Below are 20,403 nucleotides of genomic sequence, written 5' to 3'. Positions count from 1 at the left end.
TACAGGTCATTATAATGCGCATGTCCCAAACAACGACCAATCATGGTTTACCTGTTTTCTTAATCTTAGATGTGATTGGTCGTTGTGAGCACTTGTGATGTCATTTTCAGTTGACAGAAGACAAAATGTCCGCCCCTGGAGATGGATAAAAACGAGTGCATTTTGCTGCTTAACCTATATTCCACAAACGCAAAATCAATCAGAATACCGTGTTTGAACTGGTGGGCCTGCTGGGAACGTATTATTGAAAAAAAAAATTGGTTTGGGTTGACTTCCGCTTTAAAAAGTTAAAAGCAATCAAAACAAACTAAATTTAAAAACCTTGTCAGATGCACCAAGTTATTACCAAGACAATCTGTTTTAGCAGTTTATAAATTAGTATTTATTGCTCCCAAATGAAGACAGAAAGTACAACAGAAAGTCAGAAACCTTCCTCAGTGAAGGAAATCAATCTTATTAAAACACTGCATGCAAGACCTCAAGATTGGACATGCATAGCCATAACTTAATGACTGGAGTCTATCTATTGAAATGGACAAAATAATAAAATACAAATGATCAGTCAACAATTTGTTACTCCAGAGTTAATAAAATACACAAATGACATTCAAAATCTATTAAAAACAAATTCAGTATGTTAAAAAAAAAATACAATAAAAAGCTGGAGGGGCAAAAACAAAAAACTTAAGCCATATGATGCATTTCTGAAAATGATGAACAAAAGGCAATAAAACAAATATTCTCTACAGCTGAATTGTGTATGCTTGTCTTTGTGCATGCCAGCAATTCCTGTCATTCCACAATAACACTAGGGGGCACTGCACAGCAGACACTGGCTTCAGGGCTGGTTGATTTGGCCCATAAAGAGGAGTGTACCTGTGGACAGGGCAGGGAAAATCAACATGAATATGCAAGGCTTTCTTCAGTAAAAGTGACAAGGGCAGTATGTATGATGTGTTTATCCACAAGGCAAGGCAGTAATGTATCTCCCTTAAAATACCTATGAGCACTTTTAATTCGGGGTGTCAAATTAGTGCATTCATTGCGATCAATTAATCACAGTTAGAGTTAAAGCATTATTCTTTTTAATCGCATTAATCTCATTTTTAATCTCTAACTTTACTGTTTATGTATGATGATGAGATCCATTTTGATGCATGAGGCTTGTGCTTGAGTTGTTGGGGGTGTAAAAAACAATGGTCAATGTTACACCCTGAAGTGGACACTGATTGGTTGTCATTGTGTTGGCAAAACCTTATAGGCTCCTATTGCAGGTGGGAGGGCAAATTCAGGAGTGGAGAGAAGATGTAAAAATGGAGGAGCATGTGAGAGTTGTTGGTCTAATGAATGGTACATTTAATACACGCCCTGACAGCACTATTGATAAAGGCAGAGTGATATGCCTTCTTTGAAAGAAGGACTTTGCTTACTAAAGAAGCAGTTCAAGCCTACCACATAAATGTAAAGTAACCAGCCGCGACTAAAGACACAGCTAACGATAGCAACGAAAACGCTAATGTAGTGAGACATTGCAAAGCGCTTCGCCAAACTAAACTCGAGAACAGCCTGCGTATGAGTATGTCTGCGACCGACCGGCTGACGACTGTTCTTGCCAAGCGATGAGATGCAGGTCGATCAACATTTGAAGACAAGGGATTAATTGAGGCGTTGCGGACAGCGTCCAATGACCCATCATACAACCCACCGTGCAGGACTGTCGTCATGACTAAAATCAGCAAGATGTATGAGGGTGAAAAGCAAACTTGATGTTTTGGACAAATGTATTGCTATAACCGCAGATCACTGGACCTCAACTCGCAACCACGGTTATTTGGGGGTGACTGGATACTTTATTGATGGTGAGTGGCAATCTCTCAATTTTTTTTAATCTATTGACGGCCCTACTTTTAATGCAATGTAACTGAAGGGTGATTAGCAGATATGTAGATGAGAAAAAAATTGTACCAGTTGGGTTATGGCGAATGAGGAAGAGGAAAGGTCTGTCCACTGAAACCCAAGGAGGAGAGGACCGAGCCATCAAAATTGCAGCTGAAAAACAGCATTACAAATCAATTTTCACTCGAGCATATTGATCAATTAAATGCACAGCAGTTTGACTAAAACACTGACCAGTGGCAGCTGATGCTTTTGTTCCATCTTCATTCACCACAATTTTGGCTTTCTGGAGGGCCTTAGAGACATATACGGGCTCTGAACCTAAGGCAGCACATACACATTAATTCCAGATGTAAACAAAAAACGAACTCGTAACTAAGAGCTAAATCTTCAAACACACTTTATTGTAATTTGCTAAATTTACTGTGTGAATTTTTAGTGAAGAATACCACGAATGGAAAGAGTTATTGTGCAGGTTTAAAAACAAATAAATGAAGAGCAAGAATCATGTCTTAATATTTTTCACCACTGGGTGGCAACAGTGCACTTAACCGTCATCTATTAATAGAGTGGGGAAGTGGTTTTCCTGACTTTTCACACTGGACATCCAGACATATATTACATTGGTCTGACAAGCTCTCAGCAGTAAACCGCCAACATTCTTTTAATATTTTCAAGACTTGGTCATGTCTAACTAAATACGTTGTACACAAAAGACATCATGTCATATTTGGAATGGGATTGATGGTACTTTGACTCACTCAGGTGCCTGAAGTCTGCTTTGTCCTGACTGAACATGTCTGTAATACCCAGCACAGACAAGGGGGCCTTTAAGTCTACCTCGACATCCGCACTAAACCTAGAGACATACACAAACATCCACAGATTATTTCCAATATTCAGTTGAGCTACCTGGAACTATGGCCTGAGTGCCATTGTGTATTTTACTTGGGAAGGAGTAGGTGCACTTTCCACATGTGCATCAGTTTTCTCCAACTCTGCACAGTGGCGGTGCTAATGTGTGGGATTACGTCAGACAGAGAAACATTCTCCTCAGTGGGTAGAACAATCAGCATGCTGGTCGTGTTGCCGTGATAGGGCAGCTCGATCACCTTATATGTCACACGCTGAGGAGTCGTGGCTATGCCTGGTGGAAAAAAGTTTAAGAAAATGTATTACGATTTACTTATACATCAATGCATTAGGCACCAGAAAAAAATGTAAGACGCAAACATTATGTAATGTACACTAAGCAGTGTGTAAGACAACTTGACAGTACTGCAGTATTTAAATACTTACTACCGGTATATAACTCATTTAATTTACCGATGTGAGAAGCAAGACAATGTGGGCTCTGATTCATTTAATATGCATATGTTTAATGAACATTAAATGTAAAGTTTTGGTGGGGCAGAAATGCGATTTAGTAACAACAGAATAATACCGTACCTCTGATCATCATAACTTACCAATGTTGAAGGCTGATATCCGGGACATCATAGGAACTTTAAATACTTTGCCATCGCCCCCAGTGAAGGGCCTCATCTTGGTGTTTTCCGGCTGGAAGCGGTACTTCCATAAGCCTTTGAAGTAGATGGAGTTAATAATGACCAAGCGGGCCAGGGCAGAATCCAGCATTTCTGCTTTGATCAGGCTTGTGATGTGACCTGGATAAATATTTAACAAGAGCATTATTAGAAATGTCTGTGTGAAAAATTTGTTTCAAACAAAATCTACGTATTAAAAGTGGGCACATTATGGGGGAAAAAATACTTATTATAGGCGTTCCAATCAGGGTGTTATGTTGCCAATTCGGACTGATATCAATCATCCAGTAAAATCGGACAATACTGATTCAGATACCAATCACATGGATCAGCTGCATTGGCTTGGGGAGCCCTGTGGTGTACTGAATAAAGAGCTGCCTTCACTTTTCATCTTTATGGGCACTTGCTTTTTTTGCCCCATACTCTGGCCCCCTGCAGCAGAAGACACTAGTCCAGCTCTCAGTGCCACACTCGTCACCGTGTAAACAAAAAAAAGATTTACCCAGTGGTTTAGGATGTCCAGTGGAACCACGGCTATTCACAGGGGATAGGGATCGGGCCAGCCCACAAAGAACAGAAATCCGGGTACTGATAGTCATTGAAATAAATAGGGTGCGATTTAAAAAAAAAAAAAAAATTTAAACCCCAAACATTCTTCAAAAAATGCTGATAAACATTCAATGGCCTATATGCACAGAGTAGGTGTGACGTATTTCGGGGTAAAAGGTCCTCAGGCATCGGCCTTTCAGGTCATGGGAGGCGAGGCGCTGGTGGTTTGAAGAGGTTTTACTTCAATTTCTATTAATTGTGAACATTTTGGGGTATTTTCTCGGGATTGAATGTGTTGTTGAGTGTATTTGTCATGATATTGAAGAAGAGAGGGGACAGTACATCATGCTATCACTGCTGTGTGCCTGTCCAGATATACGGGCTCTTCACAGTGTAACTCCAGTTTGATAAGCAGCGGAGGCAGTGGGTTAACACTCGCAGGGATGAATTTGTAGTTATGTGCACCAAAGTCTATTCTCTGCATTTTCTTCCTGCTGATGTAATAATGCAGTAGTCAACCCCACAAAGGCACAGTGTGTTAAAAGATAAAGAGAAGACAGATACAGAAGGTCTCATTAAAAAAAAAAAAACATTATAACTGATAGATCTGCTGCAGTTCATAAATTGACCTACCTCTAGTTTTGTTGCTGACCCAGGTATTGATCTTATCTGCTGCCCTTTGGGGGTCACTGAAGTCCATGCTCCTGCTCTCAGCCTGGAAGTTTGCTTTGTTGGTCTCAACAAAGCTCTTTTGCATGGGGAAGCCCTTTTGGCTGAACATGCCGTTGGCAATGAGAACGACATCCTGATTGGACTTAGCAGTCAAGGTCTTGTGCAGTTTCCTCAACATTCTGTAAGGTCCTATGTAAATCACAAATTTGTCCTGAATACAAATTACAAGCCTTTCTCACAACTTTGCTTGGAAATTCTTACAGACTAACCATTTTTCTTGTATCGGAGAGCACTGAGGACTTGCTTGCGGGTTTCTCCTTGGGCTCCTGGTAGCAGCATGCCAAGGACAGAAGCCACTCCATGAGGTGAAAGGACCACATTATCCAGGGGCTTGGAGCGGACGACTTGCTTAAACACCTGAATACCAAGATCTGATCCCCGTTCGCCATAAATAGCAACTTGGGACAGTGCACTTGTATGACAGACCAGTGCATACAGAACCAGCAATGCCAGGTGCCTCATTTTGACTTGAACAGCACCTTGACAAAAACACAGTAGTATGTGGTATAGAGCAGCATACAGACTTTCAAAATACATTTGGGAGATACAAAGTGAGCTCATGTTTTTCATTTTTTGATGTGCATTTGTTAACAACAATCATTTTCTCCTTTGGTTATCTTGCAATGTCATAAGATTTAATTGAGTGTTGCAGCCAAGCCCTTAGCGACTACCACAAAATTATTTAGAGAATACGATGTCCAAAACAGGGTTTCTGAGAAATTCAATCCATGCAAGTTCCATACCACTGAGAGAGACAGATGACCATTCACACCGAAAAAGCAGTTTAGCACAAATGTATTGTATTTGGAAACCAAGGAAGCACAAACGGTGCCGTGAAAAACTATCAGCCCTCTTGTCAAATTCTTACTTTTTCTTATCGTTTGCTCACTTTAATTTTTAAGATCATCAAACACATAAACATCAAATATAACTAAAGTAAATAATGGATAAGGAACCCTAACCCATTTAAATATTGATTTTATTTATTAAAGAAAAACTATACAAAGCTATCAGACCCTGTGTGGAAAAGTGCTCGCCCCTTAAACCGACAAACTGGTTGGGCCACCCTCAGGACCAACAACCGAAATCAAGCATTTTCTGTAACCGGTAATCAATGAGTCTTTCACACCTCTGTGGAAACATTTTAGTCCACTCTTTGTTACAGAATTGATTTAATTCAGTAACACTGGAGGGTTTAAGTAGGAATGGCCATTTAAAAGGTTATGGCACATTATATCAGGTTCAAGTCGGAACAGACTAGGCCACTCCACAATCTTCATTTTACCAAACACTGCTTTGTTCAATTATACCTTATTGTTACCTCATGCCGTTGCACAGGAACCTCTACCTCAAGGGCAGATTCTATCACGAATTTAATACACTAAAAAAGCTAACTTTTATTATGCTGTCACTCATTACGATGGTATATTCCCCACTCGGTGGAGGGCTGCCAGCCATCCAAACTAGTATGCACTCATGCATCATAGAAAAAGCTTCAATACTTCACAAAAGCAAATGAATGTGACCTCATTTTCCCAAAATGTTTCTTTAAAGGTCTTAGAGTGGTGCGTGATGGTTAGACTAACCCCAAATTGAACGTGAAACAAAAAAAATGGTTTGAACTGGAAAATTATTTTTTTATTAAAGATGTGAGCCCACTTTAATTTAAAATATATCGAGATATGGTTAGAAACGCCTTTTACAGGAGGGATATATCTTAGAAGGAAATGACACATTTACAGTACTGGCCAGTTAATTCAAATGTACCGGTACGTCAAATAAAAGTCATACCCTGTCGAAATGAGCCGTACCATACTGAATCTAATCGGAATCCCATTGAGTCGAACTGAAACGAAATCGTCCCACTTCCAAATCAAATCATCCTTGAATCGTTTCACACCCCTCGTACTGAGACCCGTATCGAACCGTCTTTTGTAGAGAGATGCATGCACACACCTGCCCCACCCGTTAAAAAATTGTGGAATTACATTTTTTACATTCATCAGTTTTACGGGATTGCAGGAAAACACGGCCATTAATTACACTCAAGATTTACAGAAAACTTATAATAACTATTATAACTTTTCACCTCATGGAGTGGCTTCTTTTTTTGGTAGCATATTTAATGCCATAATGTCGTCAGGTGGTGGTGGTGGTGGTGGTGGAACCAATTTCAACCAAAAACTGTAACACTTAATATTCTTTGTTGATGCTGTGTGCCACGCTCGGAAAACAAAAGTATTTTGATCAAACACCCCTTTACGTCATGTGCTTTACACCGAAAGTAAAACGACCAAACTCAACGTATTTAACTGCTTCGATTAGACATATAGCCGTTTTGTATGTTATTTACGGTAACAAATGTACCTAACATCGCTAATGTGCAATGAAAGCGAATGCTTCAAAATGATTATGATAAACTGAGTTTGGCCAAGTCTAATGTAGAATTAAAGAGTTTTCCAAAACGACGTTAACTTACTGTGACGCGCAAACGCGTGCTCCTCTCGCACCACAGGTGAAACTAGAACGTTCTCCGCCCAAATCTCAACGTCTCACGGTCGTCCGAACAAAATATCACACACGTGTGAGGAGCACATCCAAAATGATCATCACTCCAAAAAAGCGCAAGTTGAAACTGACAACGCCGTTTTAATACGACTTTAACGGACCCAACTCCTCCTCCTCCAAATCAAACATCTATGAACGACGTGTCGGGTGGCACTTACGTACACTACACGTTACAATGGTAACTTCCGTTAAACCTTCAAAGTAAAACAAACAAATAAATTACTTCACGATCAAAGAAACATTAGTCCTCTGTTGCAAAAATATAAATAAACCAATAAAACGTTATTGAGTTGAAGAGGAATACAAGTAAACATGTGAGGAATTGTATTTAACGTTAATGTGCCCAACACCTTTAAAATGTACAAAAACTGTTCTGCTGGTGTCAACAAAAATAATTACACAGGCTCTAGGGCAGGAATGGGCAAATGGTGGCATAAATATATTGCAAAAGATAAAATAAAAATAAATTGGAGTGTATGGGAATCCGTGGGTGCCGAACCACGAGTATGTAGTGGTCGACTGTAATTTTTAAGTTGTAATATCACCTTTCACCCCCACATGTCTTATACTCCTATACTACAAGGTAAGTCGGACTAATATTTCTTTGCAGATTTGGAATGATGCGCAGGACAAACATAGTACCTCAATAATATGAAAATTGTGAGTGAGTTGATTTTTGTGAAAAAAAATCTCAAAATGGGTTCTTGCACTTTAATGTTGGTTTGCTGTTCAGCAGCTTTCTGACGTCCTTTTTGTGCAAGACAGACCTTTGTGCCTGAAAAAATAAAACACAGTAAACCCTTTGTTGTTGGGTTAGGATAATGTATCTTTTATACATACATTTGGAAATTATGCACAGTCTTATGAAAAATGACATATTTTAAGAGCACATATGCATGTATTTTGTATTTTGCCTAGTGCCATTTTGTCATAGGTTAGGAAGCATGTGGTCCTATGTGGCCCTCTCCCCAATAGCATGGATGAAAAAACTAATTAATACATTACCACTGAACAAACACATTTTTATACTGTATATGAGCAGTTTGCAAAATGAATGGATGGATGGTTGCTAATAAAAGGAATGAACATATAAGACGAAGAGAAGAACAGAGGAATTGTATTTTACTATCTGACACCTTTAAAATGAACATTTACAACAGCATCGGAATTAGGGAATGGAAAAACACTTCTTCTGTCAAGTAAATTCACGACACAGCAACATAAATTACTTGTTTCATAAATAATGATCTTTCCAAGGATGAATGAGTTACATTCAAGATCCCAGCCACACTATTTTGTGTAGCAGCACGGCGGTTGAATTCTCTCTTTAAAAAAAGAAAAGTAATGTGTGGTCATCACTGACATGCTATTATGGATATATTTTAATGTCTTTATAAATCACTGGCAACAGGCTTGACTCAGCCATTACAGTACAGTACTATACTACAATATAATGTACTGTATTCAGTGTCGTGGGATTGGGTGGTCTTTGCGACTGTATGGTTATGCAATTGGGTTGCATGTACAGCTGTGATGCTAAGATGTGACTTGTGAAAATAAACACTCATGGAGGAAGTGGTTATGTTATTTTTTGTCAGTGAGTGTGCGTTTCAAGGGCATATTGAGTGAAAACAGCTGTGAGCTTGAATGACAAACTTGCAACATACTGTGTAAATCCCACGTTTTCTAGAAGTAGTTGTGTGACTGTGGAGATATCATCATGCCCCCGTGTCTTCCAAAGAGAACATTCAGTTTCAAGATCTTCCAACAAGATTGAACTTGTGCAACCAAATCTGCACAGGTAACAGAAAGCTTAGTCTTTCAGAAGCTTTTACGGTACTAGAAATGTTGCACTTAATGGTTCTCCTTATGCTTTTGTTTGTTTGTTTTTTCTTTTAGAGTCCTCCTGCTTCCCCAAAACTCCCAAAACACATGTTAAGCTTAATAAGGGTAGAAATATGAGTGTGCTTAGTCAACCGCAACCTTTTGACTATTGCAAACATGACAAATAAATAAATTGACAAATAATATTAAACTCACATTGATAGAAAGTCTGCATCATTACCACTTACAAAGCAATTCCTCTGCTGTGAGTAGTTACACATGTTTATCCCTACGTGGGACATATTCAATAGTAATTAGGACCTATAAATTTATCAGAAAAAGCAACACTAATGCCAAGTGCAACAATAACACAGTAACATATTTGAAGGATTGCAGACATGAAAGTGTACAGAATGTGTACAGTTCATAAAAATATCTTTAATCATCAGCTCAATGTTGTCTTACACTTCCATTAATTAAAAAAAAAGAACTTTGATCACAAAACATTTTTTCAAGCAGTGTCATCAGTGCACAGGCGATTGAAGATGGCAGCATTTATTGCTTCAACCACTGTTGCAGATGTAAGAAGATTTGATCTCTGGCAAGTGTTAGCTGGAGGGAATCATTTGAGCTGGCAGGGTACATGTTGGCACAGTGGGCGGTTCCTGAATTACATAAAGACAGTAAGGGACATGACAGTGGCAGTAAACATTAAGACAATATCTAACAGTGGTAAAAAAAAAAATAAAAAAAAATCTTGTTTTATTTTAACAAGTGAAGTTATGATACCACAGACAAATCATCAATAAACTAGTATGACTCAATGCTATTAAAAGACACAAAATAATTTGATTAAATAAGACCCAATGCTCATTTAAATTATCTAAATGCCACCTCCATCCATTTTCTAAACTCCATGTCCTCATTGGAGCCTATCCAATCTGACTTTGGTACAAGAGGCGGAGTACACCCAATATTGATCCTCATGCAATTGGAGGGCACATACAGTATAAGCAATTGGAGGGCATATATAAACAAGCATACATCTGATGGCAGGCGTCCTTTGTTGAAGCGTTACAATTAGAGATGTTTTTCAAGCTAATAACTAAGTTGTTTATTGATATTATACTGTATTAACTTCAATATTGGAAATAGTAATCTGTCAATACCATTGCTGTGAGTGGATAATAGAATTTTTTTTGGGATGACTTAAGTACCTGACTGAACCCAAACTAACCAAACCACATCTTTACCATTTGGTGGGGTTTTTCATGGCCTCATGCTCTTACTCACCTTTGATGAAAACAGCCGGAAGGTCAGCCCTGATGTCTTGAGTGATGCCCAGTGCATGCCAGGGATCAACAGACCCATTAGGGAAAACTATTCTGGCCGAGTGGATATCATAGCTGCCATAATACTCATTGGTCTCTGCCACAGCCTCCGCAAGCTCCTCAGCGGTGATATTGTAGAAGTCTGCACACTGTTTCACATGATACCTTGATGGCAATTTAAATAAGAATCGGAAAAGTAATCATATTTAATATTAATAATAATATAATAATAATCAACTGAACAGGCTTTTAAATGTTGTGTTTACTCACTCCAGGGGGAAGCCAGCAAACGGCTGGTTGGGGGAGTCAGTGCTTTGATAAAATCCAAATTCAGTGCAGGTTTGGTAGACCCACTGTCTCCCTGGTGACACACACAGTTTACTCACAGCTACCACATTGACTTGATTGATGGGAGCAAAAGCACAGACAACATAGCTGAGTAGCTCATACAAAACACGAGTCAAAACAAATAGTTATTTCCACACAAGTAGTGACATTGAGGTTTTTAGACCTCAAGAGGAAACTAGTTGTACGTAAGTGGGTCTAGTCCTTTATGAAGATAAATGTTTTTTCAAGAGACCACTTCCTGTTGTGATGATCCCAGCCCTCCCACTCATGAAAGTGAGGCTGGGAACCAGAACAACTGCCCGGTGACAATGTGCCTGGTTCCAATGTAAAAAGAAGAAAGGCTTTTTGATTTGCTGCAGTAAACACAAAAATACCCCTCTTTCCGCTCTGTCTTTGCTCATTTTCACACTCTCCGTTTATGAGACGGATAAAAATCAAGCAGCTGTAGCTAAACAGTAAATGATGGGCATGAAATGGTTTCTGAGTGGGTAAAAATACAGCACAGTTACAAGGTGAAAACATTTTAACGATTGACCATGACCCTATACTTCATCTTTCTAAACCAGCTCTAAACTCTTATTTTTTAGTCTCCTCAGGCTGGCATTTCAGTCATCGTTTCTGCCTTTTGGGCTTCGGAATGTTTCAGCATGACATCATTTTTTCCATGTGTCACTAATACTCTGCCATCGACAAAAACATGCCACCTGACCTAATAGCCAAAAACACTATAAAAGGTCAATTGAAATTGTTTATGCAGCAGCAGAAAAATTACAGGTTTCATTATGAACGTACCAAACCAAAAGAGAAAACCTACATTTACAGACATGAAAATACTTTTCCCTATGGGACAGAGTCATTCTCACCTCCCCCTGCGGCCGGCCCATCCCAGGATGTATTAGTCATGTCTCTCAGATTGTTGTTGAAGCTGACATCCAGACATTTCATTGAAAAGGTGTCCATCATGAGGCGGGCCACAGCAGTATATCGGGCATACGGGTCACCAAGTGATGTGTCCGCCATCAGCCCACAGAGCACCTTGATTGTGACGTTGGTGCCCACTACACCCTAGAAGAAACAAAACAACAAGTCAAAGGTGAAATCTTTTGGCGGTAAGCTTTCCTTAATGTCATCATTTGCATAGTGGTTATCATGTCTAGCTCACAGTCAGGAGATCAGGGTTTGAATCTTCGTTGGAACATTTGTGTGAACTTTCCAGATTGTCCCCGTGTTTGCATAGTTTTTCTCAGTGTATTGCGGGTTCCTTCCAAATCCCCAAAACACGCTTCTTGGGCTACTTGTGGACTCTACATTACCCGTATCTATGAGTGACAAGGTCAATGGTTTGTCTATGAGCCATGCATCTATTCTGGCAACCAGTCCAGGGTGTCTCATTTGCTCTTCTGGATAACATATTTAAAGAATAATTATCAAATAGTTATCACACATTTGTCTATTATGCTAAGATTGAACAAACATATAGTACTGAGTGATTTGATTACATCATATTCCTATAGCGTTAAGTGATTTAGTAACATGCACATATAGTTTTAAATTAGGGCACTAGTATTATTAGATTACAATATACATGTGTGAAGTGAGGATAAGCGGTATAGATAATGGATGGATGGATGGATGAATGGATGGATGTTTGATATTGGCCTGCAATGAAGAAATTGCTTCCGCTCTTGTATGTACTTGCAATGAAGAAAATGCTTCTGTTTTCATGTCTATTTTTTATGATAATCATCCGGGGAGAAAGTGTGAAAAGAAGAAGCAAGACGGGAGCCTCGACTTTCGTTATCCATCAATACGTTTCGTTAACGTCAATGATATACCGGTAATCTAGAACAGGGGTGGCCAAGTCCGGTCCTCAAGAGCCACAATCCAGCCTGTTTTAGGTTTATCCCTACGGCAACACACCTGATTCAAATCATCAGGCTCATTATCAGGCTTTTGCAAATCTTACTGATGAGCTGATCATTTGAAATAAATGGATAAACCTAAAACAGGCTGGATTGTGGCTCTTGAGGACCGGATTTGGCCACCCCTGATCTAGAAAGTTGTTGATGTAACTGAATGTTTTTGTATTGTAACGCTCTGGCGTGTTCAGACATATGTGCACAGTAATCTCTCACCCACATGCACACACATAGAGAAACAAGTTCACATGTTTCCAACGGCTTGCATGAATCCCCTACCCCTTAGGTTGGAAACACCCATGTAAGCAGGGACCCTGAAAACCAATAAAAAGAGAGGGAACGTAGAGATGGTTTAGAATTTAGAGAGGAGCATTGCTGTGTGGACTGTGCATAGCAGAAATTGTGCTTTCTCTTCGTTCTCCTCCTAAGATGGTAACAAAGAATTGAGTGTCTCTCCTCTTCATTGGTGTTGTTATGAAATGTCTAATTGATGAACCTGATACATACAAACAAAGCATGGGAAACCTTTTCTTTTCATATGCTCTTTTGTTTTGCATTTGTACACGTGTGTGTGTGTGTGTGTATATATATATATATATATATATATATATATATATATATATATATATATATATATATATATATATATATATATACACACATATATACACATATATTGTACACAGTATATATTTGTGTTTGTATGTATTTATACACACACGTATGTGTATGAGTGTAAATATCTACATTTTAAAATAGAAATATTCATATACTATAGTGTATATCTCATTTCAATGAGATAGCTGTGGCCATTTCCTAAGTTCGCTACCTGCGTACAGTGACCAATTTGCATTTGCAAGTACCGGTTAACACTTGACAATGGTCTCAGCATTTTTTGCATACTAAAATGAGGTTAAAATCCCCATCTGCATCTCTCTTCCATACTGGGTTATGGATAATCTGTAGTACTTCTTAAAGTCACCCCACTCATTACTAGCAGTCAGGAAAGCAACTAATACAACTCCTCTGGTTAAATCTGACTTTTGTTTGTACCTACAGTACATCCCTGTGGGTTTGCTCAGGACCTTTTGTCGCTGAGGCAGTTGCTGGCCACGTTTCTCTGCTAGTATTAGAGTCTTAGTGGCCAACGGATCCTTTCACTTCCTTTAAGGGGTCTGTTTAACTTTAGGGGACAGGAATCTAGACACTCAAGAGTCTTTTGTTACTTTTCACACAGCATTTGCAATCTGATTCACGTCCTCTATAGCCACCAAAGTGCACTGAAATAGGAAAGGACCGAAAAAAAAAAGAAATGCGGACTAAATGGGAATGGGAACAAAATCATTATGGAGAGGCCGAAGAAAAGGCCACAGACATTTTGTATAATAAGAAAGATGCAACACTATATGTGCAAAAGAATTATAAATATACCCAATGAAAAAAATAGGTCACACTATTTAATCAATTAGAGGTTGGGCGTTGGGCTAATTCCCCTGAATCCTAATTCATTTGAATAACGAGACATGTTGGACAATTGTTTCCAAACTTTGCGGGAAGGCTTTGTGGATTCTGTGGAAGGCCATTTGATATCATCAATGTTCTAGTGGGACTGTGGTCAAGTGCACAGAGCAAGGTCCATACTGACAATGGGTGACTGCATTTTGAGAAACACTTATTTTTGTTTCCTTTGCAATTATTCTTTTCTTTTTGCAGTCATCACGATATCATCAATGTCATGTTTTGTACACAATATGGCTCTACAGTTTGGGAACTTAGTAGTTCAGCATGGCTTTTGAGTCAGTACTCAATATGGTAAAAATATATTTTTTATTAAATATTTATTTTCTTAATAGTGCCTTAAAAGGCCATATGTTTTCTATATGGTCTTTGCCGTGCAACCTTGAGGTAGGTGGCTCGGCTTATTTTATAGTACTTTTTTTTAATGAATTCCATGTATGAGCGACGTCATCACATTGAACTCACAGGACCTTTGGGTAAGTCACTGAAATTTGTTTCTTGATCCAATTTGATTGTTCTCTTCAGAGTAAATCATCATTTTTTACTTTCAAAACAAAAAATACAAATTACACACCATGTTTCATGTGAGTATTATATTTAAATTATTTTTACTACTCCAACATTTAAAGTTGAACCAAACATGCTCCCCCAGTTGTATCTTCTTAACTCTGCCCAAGACATCTGCACTCTTCTGACACATGTATCACGGTTTAGGTCTAAATGGGGATTCAGTATATTACTGAAAAATGTTTTGACAGCACTATAGCAGAACAGTGATCAAAAATGAAACCTAGAATTGGGGCAACCGTCTTACACAAGTACTTGAGCCAAACCACCACAAGGCACACAGATGCACCCAACCTTGGAGACCCTTGTAAAGGCGCTGCTAGATTAGATTTCTATTTACTGCTTAAACTGCTTCATAGCTGTTGTCCACTCAACCAAAACAAAACTGGCACATCCAGACCAAAAAGTGAGTAAATCTCACACGCAGTTAATGCATGATGTGTTATTTTTTTCAGGGACGGTGGCTATTAGTCATTAAGAAAATACAGTGGATTATTGTCTCATACAAGCTAAGAAAAATACAACAGGTGTAGATGATGCTAAAATCAAATACTTTGACGCGAAAATGATAGAATAATAGTACATCATATAATCCATTATTTAAAAAACGTGTGTGTGCGCGTGTGCGTATTCAAAACGAGCCCTTCAGCTACTCAATCGCCGACCTTATCTTAAAAACTAACATAATAGCTTGATAAGAAATTTAAATCTAGTGTCAGCAAGTTGATCATACTGAAACTGTCTCAATGAAGGCTATATAGACTTCTTGTCTGCAGTGGTTGCCAGGTAGCTTCTGTGCTGCACTGTAACACTTTTTTTTTTTTTTTTACCACTGTGAACATTACCATTTAACACTTTATGAAATGCTAATTTAACCAGTAACTGCAGGAACATTTTTATTGGGTTGCCAATTATGTAAAAAGTGAGAAAAAAATGTGTTTTTCTATTCAAATACAAAAACTCTGCAGAACAAATTTTGAATACTCTTTTTTTAATTGAACATCTGTTCCTTGGAAGTTCCCCTGAGTTTATGAGAACAATATTTTTGATACAGACACTATTTTGGCCTTAAATACAATGAGTCTATTATTGCCTACCTCAAACCCCCTGTTGTCTTCATTATACTGGACCACATCCATGAAGTTGCCAGCAAGCATTTCCAGGAAGTAGGCAGAGTCTGTCTCTGTCTGAATCTCTAGTTTGGAACACAAGCTGTATGGAAAAAAAGGTGGAGAGAGGAAAGAGAGTAAAAACAAGGACATGGTTAGAGGAACTACAAATATTTGGAGTTTCCCCACTAACTAATAGAGTCAATTAGACAAAAAGATACACTGGCATGACAACAAAACATGCATGAACTACTATCATACTAAAAATAGCATGCTGCTCTCTGATATGTTATGGTTTGGAAGCTGCTGACTAGTATTCAAATAAGAAGATGTCAGCTTTGACAGTCAAAAGAATCTACAACAAGCTAACACAAATTTTACGATGCTCAATGTGGTCAAGACAGCACTGAAATAAAGACAGGGTTTCAGTATTATTTCAGTTAGACTTTAAAAGCCATTAATGGCAGTCATCACTGCTCAAGAGTCACAGTAACAACTTAATAACAACAAATACTGCACCAAAATACAAAATACAACCACAGACAGGCAACAATTAAGGCTTTTCATGTCTCATGCTAAATACACTCACTTCTGGGAAAACATAAGAATTGTTTAATTGATGGTCCGGAATTATATCTGTGTGCAACTGATTGTTGATTAATCATGTCTTGATGCAATTCGGCAAACATTTGCATTACAGTATTTGGCTGCAATCAGATAACACAATTGATTGAATTTTAATAAAAGCTACTATTAAATGGATTGTGTCATTTCAAATTGAGTATTATTGCCTTTGTAAAGGCTTTTTTTATACAGGTATTGTATGCCATTAGATTGTACAGGCGTACCTAATGAACATGCTTGCGTGTGATGAAAATGCACTAAAAATATGGATGAAATAGACGATATTTGTGAACTTAAATCCGTTTCTTTGAAGAGATGAAACTATTCATGATTTTATGTAAGATGATATACACCATTCAAGCTGTCTCATCTTAAAAAGACAGACAGAGGTAACCAGAAAGAAAGTGTAAAGTACAAAGAGTGTAAGCACTATACTTGAAGTCTTTGGTGATGTTGTCATAGGTTGCAGGGTCACTGAGTTTCTCTATTAGGATATCTGAAGCCTTTTTTACCAGTAGAGGACAATCAAAGTTCTCTGAAGCCAGTGAACGTCCCACAACCTCCAAGTACTCTGGTGAAAACACGGAGACAGACAGAGGTGGCAGTTAAACAATAGACCTCACTAAAAAAAATTCATAATAACATACCAAAACTAAAATGAAATGCAAAGGATCATAGTAATTTCTAAGTCAAACAACAAAAGGAGTAATTAATCCAAAGATCCACACAGATGAAGTATGAATTGGGATAAATATAAAAGGTTGAAAATAAAATGATCAGGGTTTTGTTTTTTTTAATCAGAGAGAATACAATTATTTTAGAATTAAAAATCTGCAATTCAGAAAAGAACCCCTTGAATGTTATAATATTTGGTAGGTTGTATCTGTGGTAACAATTCTGACTGGCTGCAGAGTTGTTTTGGCAAACAAAAAATACTTTTGGTACTGTTGACAGAGTTGGAAAAGAGACAAGACATGTTCACAATGTATACTATCAATGTGTACTTTGTCTCTGACATGTTCTTGAAATCAGTGAGAAAGCATTTCAAATGTGAGAAACTCTTCAAAATTGCATAGACATTTCAAATCCCCTACATGTCTTCGACCTCATTGGCTGCAATTTTATACATTTGAATAAACATTGTTGTGTGTATATGGTACAACAGAAAATACAAGTCTAAGTTAACATAAAATGTATTCGTCTTCAGATTGTGTATATTTTTTGTATATTGTAATACAATGCAATGTTGCATCATACCTGGAAAGTTGACAGTGGCGTGAATTGGTGCACTGGTGGCCGCAGAGGCATGCACCAGATGAGGATACTTCAGCCTGAACCACGCTGCTAAAGAACCCGGGTACGACCCCCCGAAGGCCACCCACTTCCTGTTGGCCAGTCCTTGAGTCTCAGCCATTACAGTCCGAAAGTGGGCCAGGTCAGCCAAAGCCTGACGGCTACTGAGGAACCGAAGGTTCTCCGTGCTCAGGTCCCTAAATGGAAAGATCACTACCATTTTCAACATGCATCAGTTAGTAAGATGTAAGTAAAATAAGTAAGACATGGGCTGTCCTAATTGGAATTCATGGGTATTTGGATCAGTACAGTCATCCTCCCTTCATCGTGTGTTCCGGGTTCGCAGTCCCGATATTTTGCATGCTTTTTTTTTTTAACAGTTTGTAACTCTAAATTGTTCTGCCTCTAATTTATTGTAGGTATAACTCCACTGTCAACCACTAGATGGTGGCACAATAATGTGTTTAACACTGTCAATTTGAAAGATGAATAATGAAAACAGGAATTGTTACAACTCAGCCTATTTATGATGACTGAATATCATATCCTCTTCAATCCTGCTTTTTATGCCTACAGAAATAAGATGTTCCCGATTGTAATTTGCAAATCAAATTAAGCAGTTTATGCCTTATTAAAACACATAATTAAAATCAAGTCATGAAAAGTTTTGCTGGGCTGGACGCACACATGTTAGCGTGCGGCAAGGCGCTTATGTTACCTACTAGTGGGTGCTACTTACGACACACCAGCTAGCTAGCTAGCAACGAGCTTCTGCTGGCTACTAGTGCAGCGAAACATGGAGCGGAGTCACTCCTAAATTAGTAATCATAGCATACATGGCAGCGAATAAGCAACACCATGTACAATTATTGTTCGCACAAAGGGATGACGAGTACTAGTAATTAACAGAAGATGAAGAAGCCAACCTAATTACTGAGCTATGTAATTGTGAAACACTGGAATAAAGTGCTTGGGTGATCGAGTCCACGTTTCACAGAAGTCTGGCCGGAACCATGTTTAAGTGGAGTGTATTCAACTTTGAACAGCAAAATAGCAGGCAATTTAATAAGTGTCCGGAGAGTAAATTACAATTACACACACAATAATGCTATATATAGAGCTAACCAGGACGGGAAACTGGCATTGCGCCGTTTATGGCGTTACGTTACGTGGCGGCATACGTCAGCCGGGAGGAGTGGCTAAGAAAATTAAAAGTACTGTATATAATATAGTATATTGAATACTCATAATATCATGAATGCTATTTGTTAGTATTCAAATTAGAGTCCTGAGGGTTTTGTTTTGAGACAACTGTTCTCAAAATTATACTACAGCAGATCCTGTCCTTTTTAAAATAAATTTATCTTTGCAAAAGTACATACAACCCATTCAGAATACACATTTTGAACAGAAATTTTGTAAATTTGTGTTTAAAATTCCCCCACTGAAAATTATTCTATATAAGAAAATACAGTTTGCTGCTATTCGCAATGTGAATTTAAGAAATAAGGAAACCAATTGTTCATTTTATACTGTCATATTTTTATTTTTTACAAAAACCCTTGCTTTAGGTCCCTGGGATTAACCTTCAAAAAAGTTATATTATTTTGAGCATTGCACTGTAAATAAAAGTTTTATTCATTCATTCATGAAAAATGATAATAACACATACGCTGTTGGGTGACTTTTTCCATAGAAACGATGCTCTAACATGAAGCAAATGGCTCCCAGTTTCTCTGCATATGTGAGCCAGGTACCATGTTGCATCCATGCTGGATTGGCTGGACCCTCTCCACCGATCATAAGAAACACAGGCCCATCCGGCTTGTGGAAGGCATCATTCACAAAGTATCTCTGAGATAGCAAAGGGAAATGGGGTCATGAGAAAGTTTTCTGAAGTGAAATTGTACTTTCTACTTTGCATCTGTAGACTTCACAATCCATTTTTCACAATCATTTAATTTACTACAACTGTAAAATCTACGTGGGAATGTCACCTGATGGGGCAACATATAGGAACGACATTCAAATATACCTGCTTCCAAACTCTGCCGTCTGCTCCATTGAAGTGATCTAGTTTCTGTATGAACCATTGATCGTCGGACACATGTCTGGGTCTCTGCCATTCATAAAAACTACCAAAACCCTTGAGTCGTCCCTCTCCAACCACAAAGAGAACAAACAGAAAAGTCAATTTACAAACAATTAATACATAGGTCGGTAAAACCATGTTGACATAAACAGGAACACTGTGCATGTGACTAACATAAAGCGGTCATATGACCTCTTTTGCAACTTCAAGACACTCGACGAACGTCGGAAGATACGAAATTTATAAATACGACAAATTAGACATTAGATTAGTTTAAAGGTGGTGCAGTCATCTATGTCGTTAGTCTTATTCGACCAACATCTTAAAACTACCAACATTCACAAAATTAAATTGAACAACGTACAAACATTTGACTGTAAACATTACGATGCAACCAAACCAAACTATCGTTTATACGTAACAGGCAGGTGCTTTTAAACTAAACCTAGGAAATATGTGGGGGGTTTAACTGTAAACAGTGCTTTA

At 38.3% G+C, this 20,403-nt stretch overlaps 2 protein-coding genes across 2 annotated transcripts; both read right to left on the bottom strand.

The window, feature by feature from the left end:
* Positions 1 to 358: 358 nt before the first annotated feature.
* Positions 359 to 7,454, bottom strand: serpine2 (serpin peptidase inhibitor, clade E (nexin, plasminogen activator inhibitor type 1), member 2). Its single transcript, XM_086036604.1, has 9 exons — positions 7,204 to 7,454; positions 4,934 to 5,203; positions 4,626 to 4,853; positions 3,366 to 3,563; positions 2,845 to 3,043; positions 2,658 to 2,755; positions 2,131 to 2,217; positions 1,966 to 2,049; positions 359 to 876 (listed from the first exon to the last, which is right to left on the bottom strand). Exons 2-9 carry the CDS (start codon positions 5,184 to 5,186, stop codon positions 839 to 841), a joined length of 1,185 nt encoding a protein of 394 aa, XP_085892730.1. The 5' UTR covers positions 5,187 to 5,203; positions 7,204 to 7,454; the 3' UTR covers positions 359 to 838.
* Positions 7,455 to 9,534: 2,080 nt separating this feature from the next.
* On the bottom strand, positions 9,535 to 20,124 carry prss59 (serine protease 59, putative). Its single transcript, XM_086034930.1, has 9 exons — positions 19,861 to 20,124; positions 19,498 to 19,679; positions 17,790 to 18,022; positions 16,968 to 17,103; positions 15,897 to 16,011; positions 11,659 to 11,860; positions 10,718 to 10,808; positions 10,410 to 10,612; positions 9,535 to 9,781 (listed from the first exon to the last, which is right to left on the bottom strand). The coding sequence occupies exons 1-9, from the start codon at positions 20,080 to 20,082 to the stop codon at positions 9,672 to 9,674; spliced, it is 1,494 nt and encodes a 497-aa protein (XP_085891056.1). The 5' UTR covers positions 20,083 to 20,124; the 3' UTR covers positions 9,535 to 9,671.
* Between the last annotated feature and the right edge of the window lie 279 nt (positions 20,125 to 20,403).

The sequence above is a fragment of the Filicampus tigris genome, chromosome 7 (assembly GCF_054856515.1).
Source record: "Filicampus tigris isolate MCC_2025a chromosome 7, RoL_Ftig_1.0, whole genome shotgun sequence".
NCBI classification, from domain to species: domain Eukaryota; kingdom Metazoa; phylum Chordata; class Actinopteri; order Syngnathiformes; family Syngnathidae; genus Filicampus; species Filicampus tigris.
The sequence above is the reverse complement of the archived record's forward strand: the minus strand, read 5'-3'. Positions and strand labels throughout refer to the sequence as shown.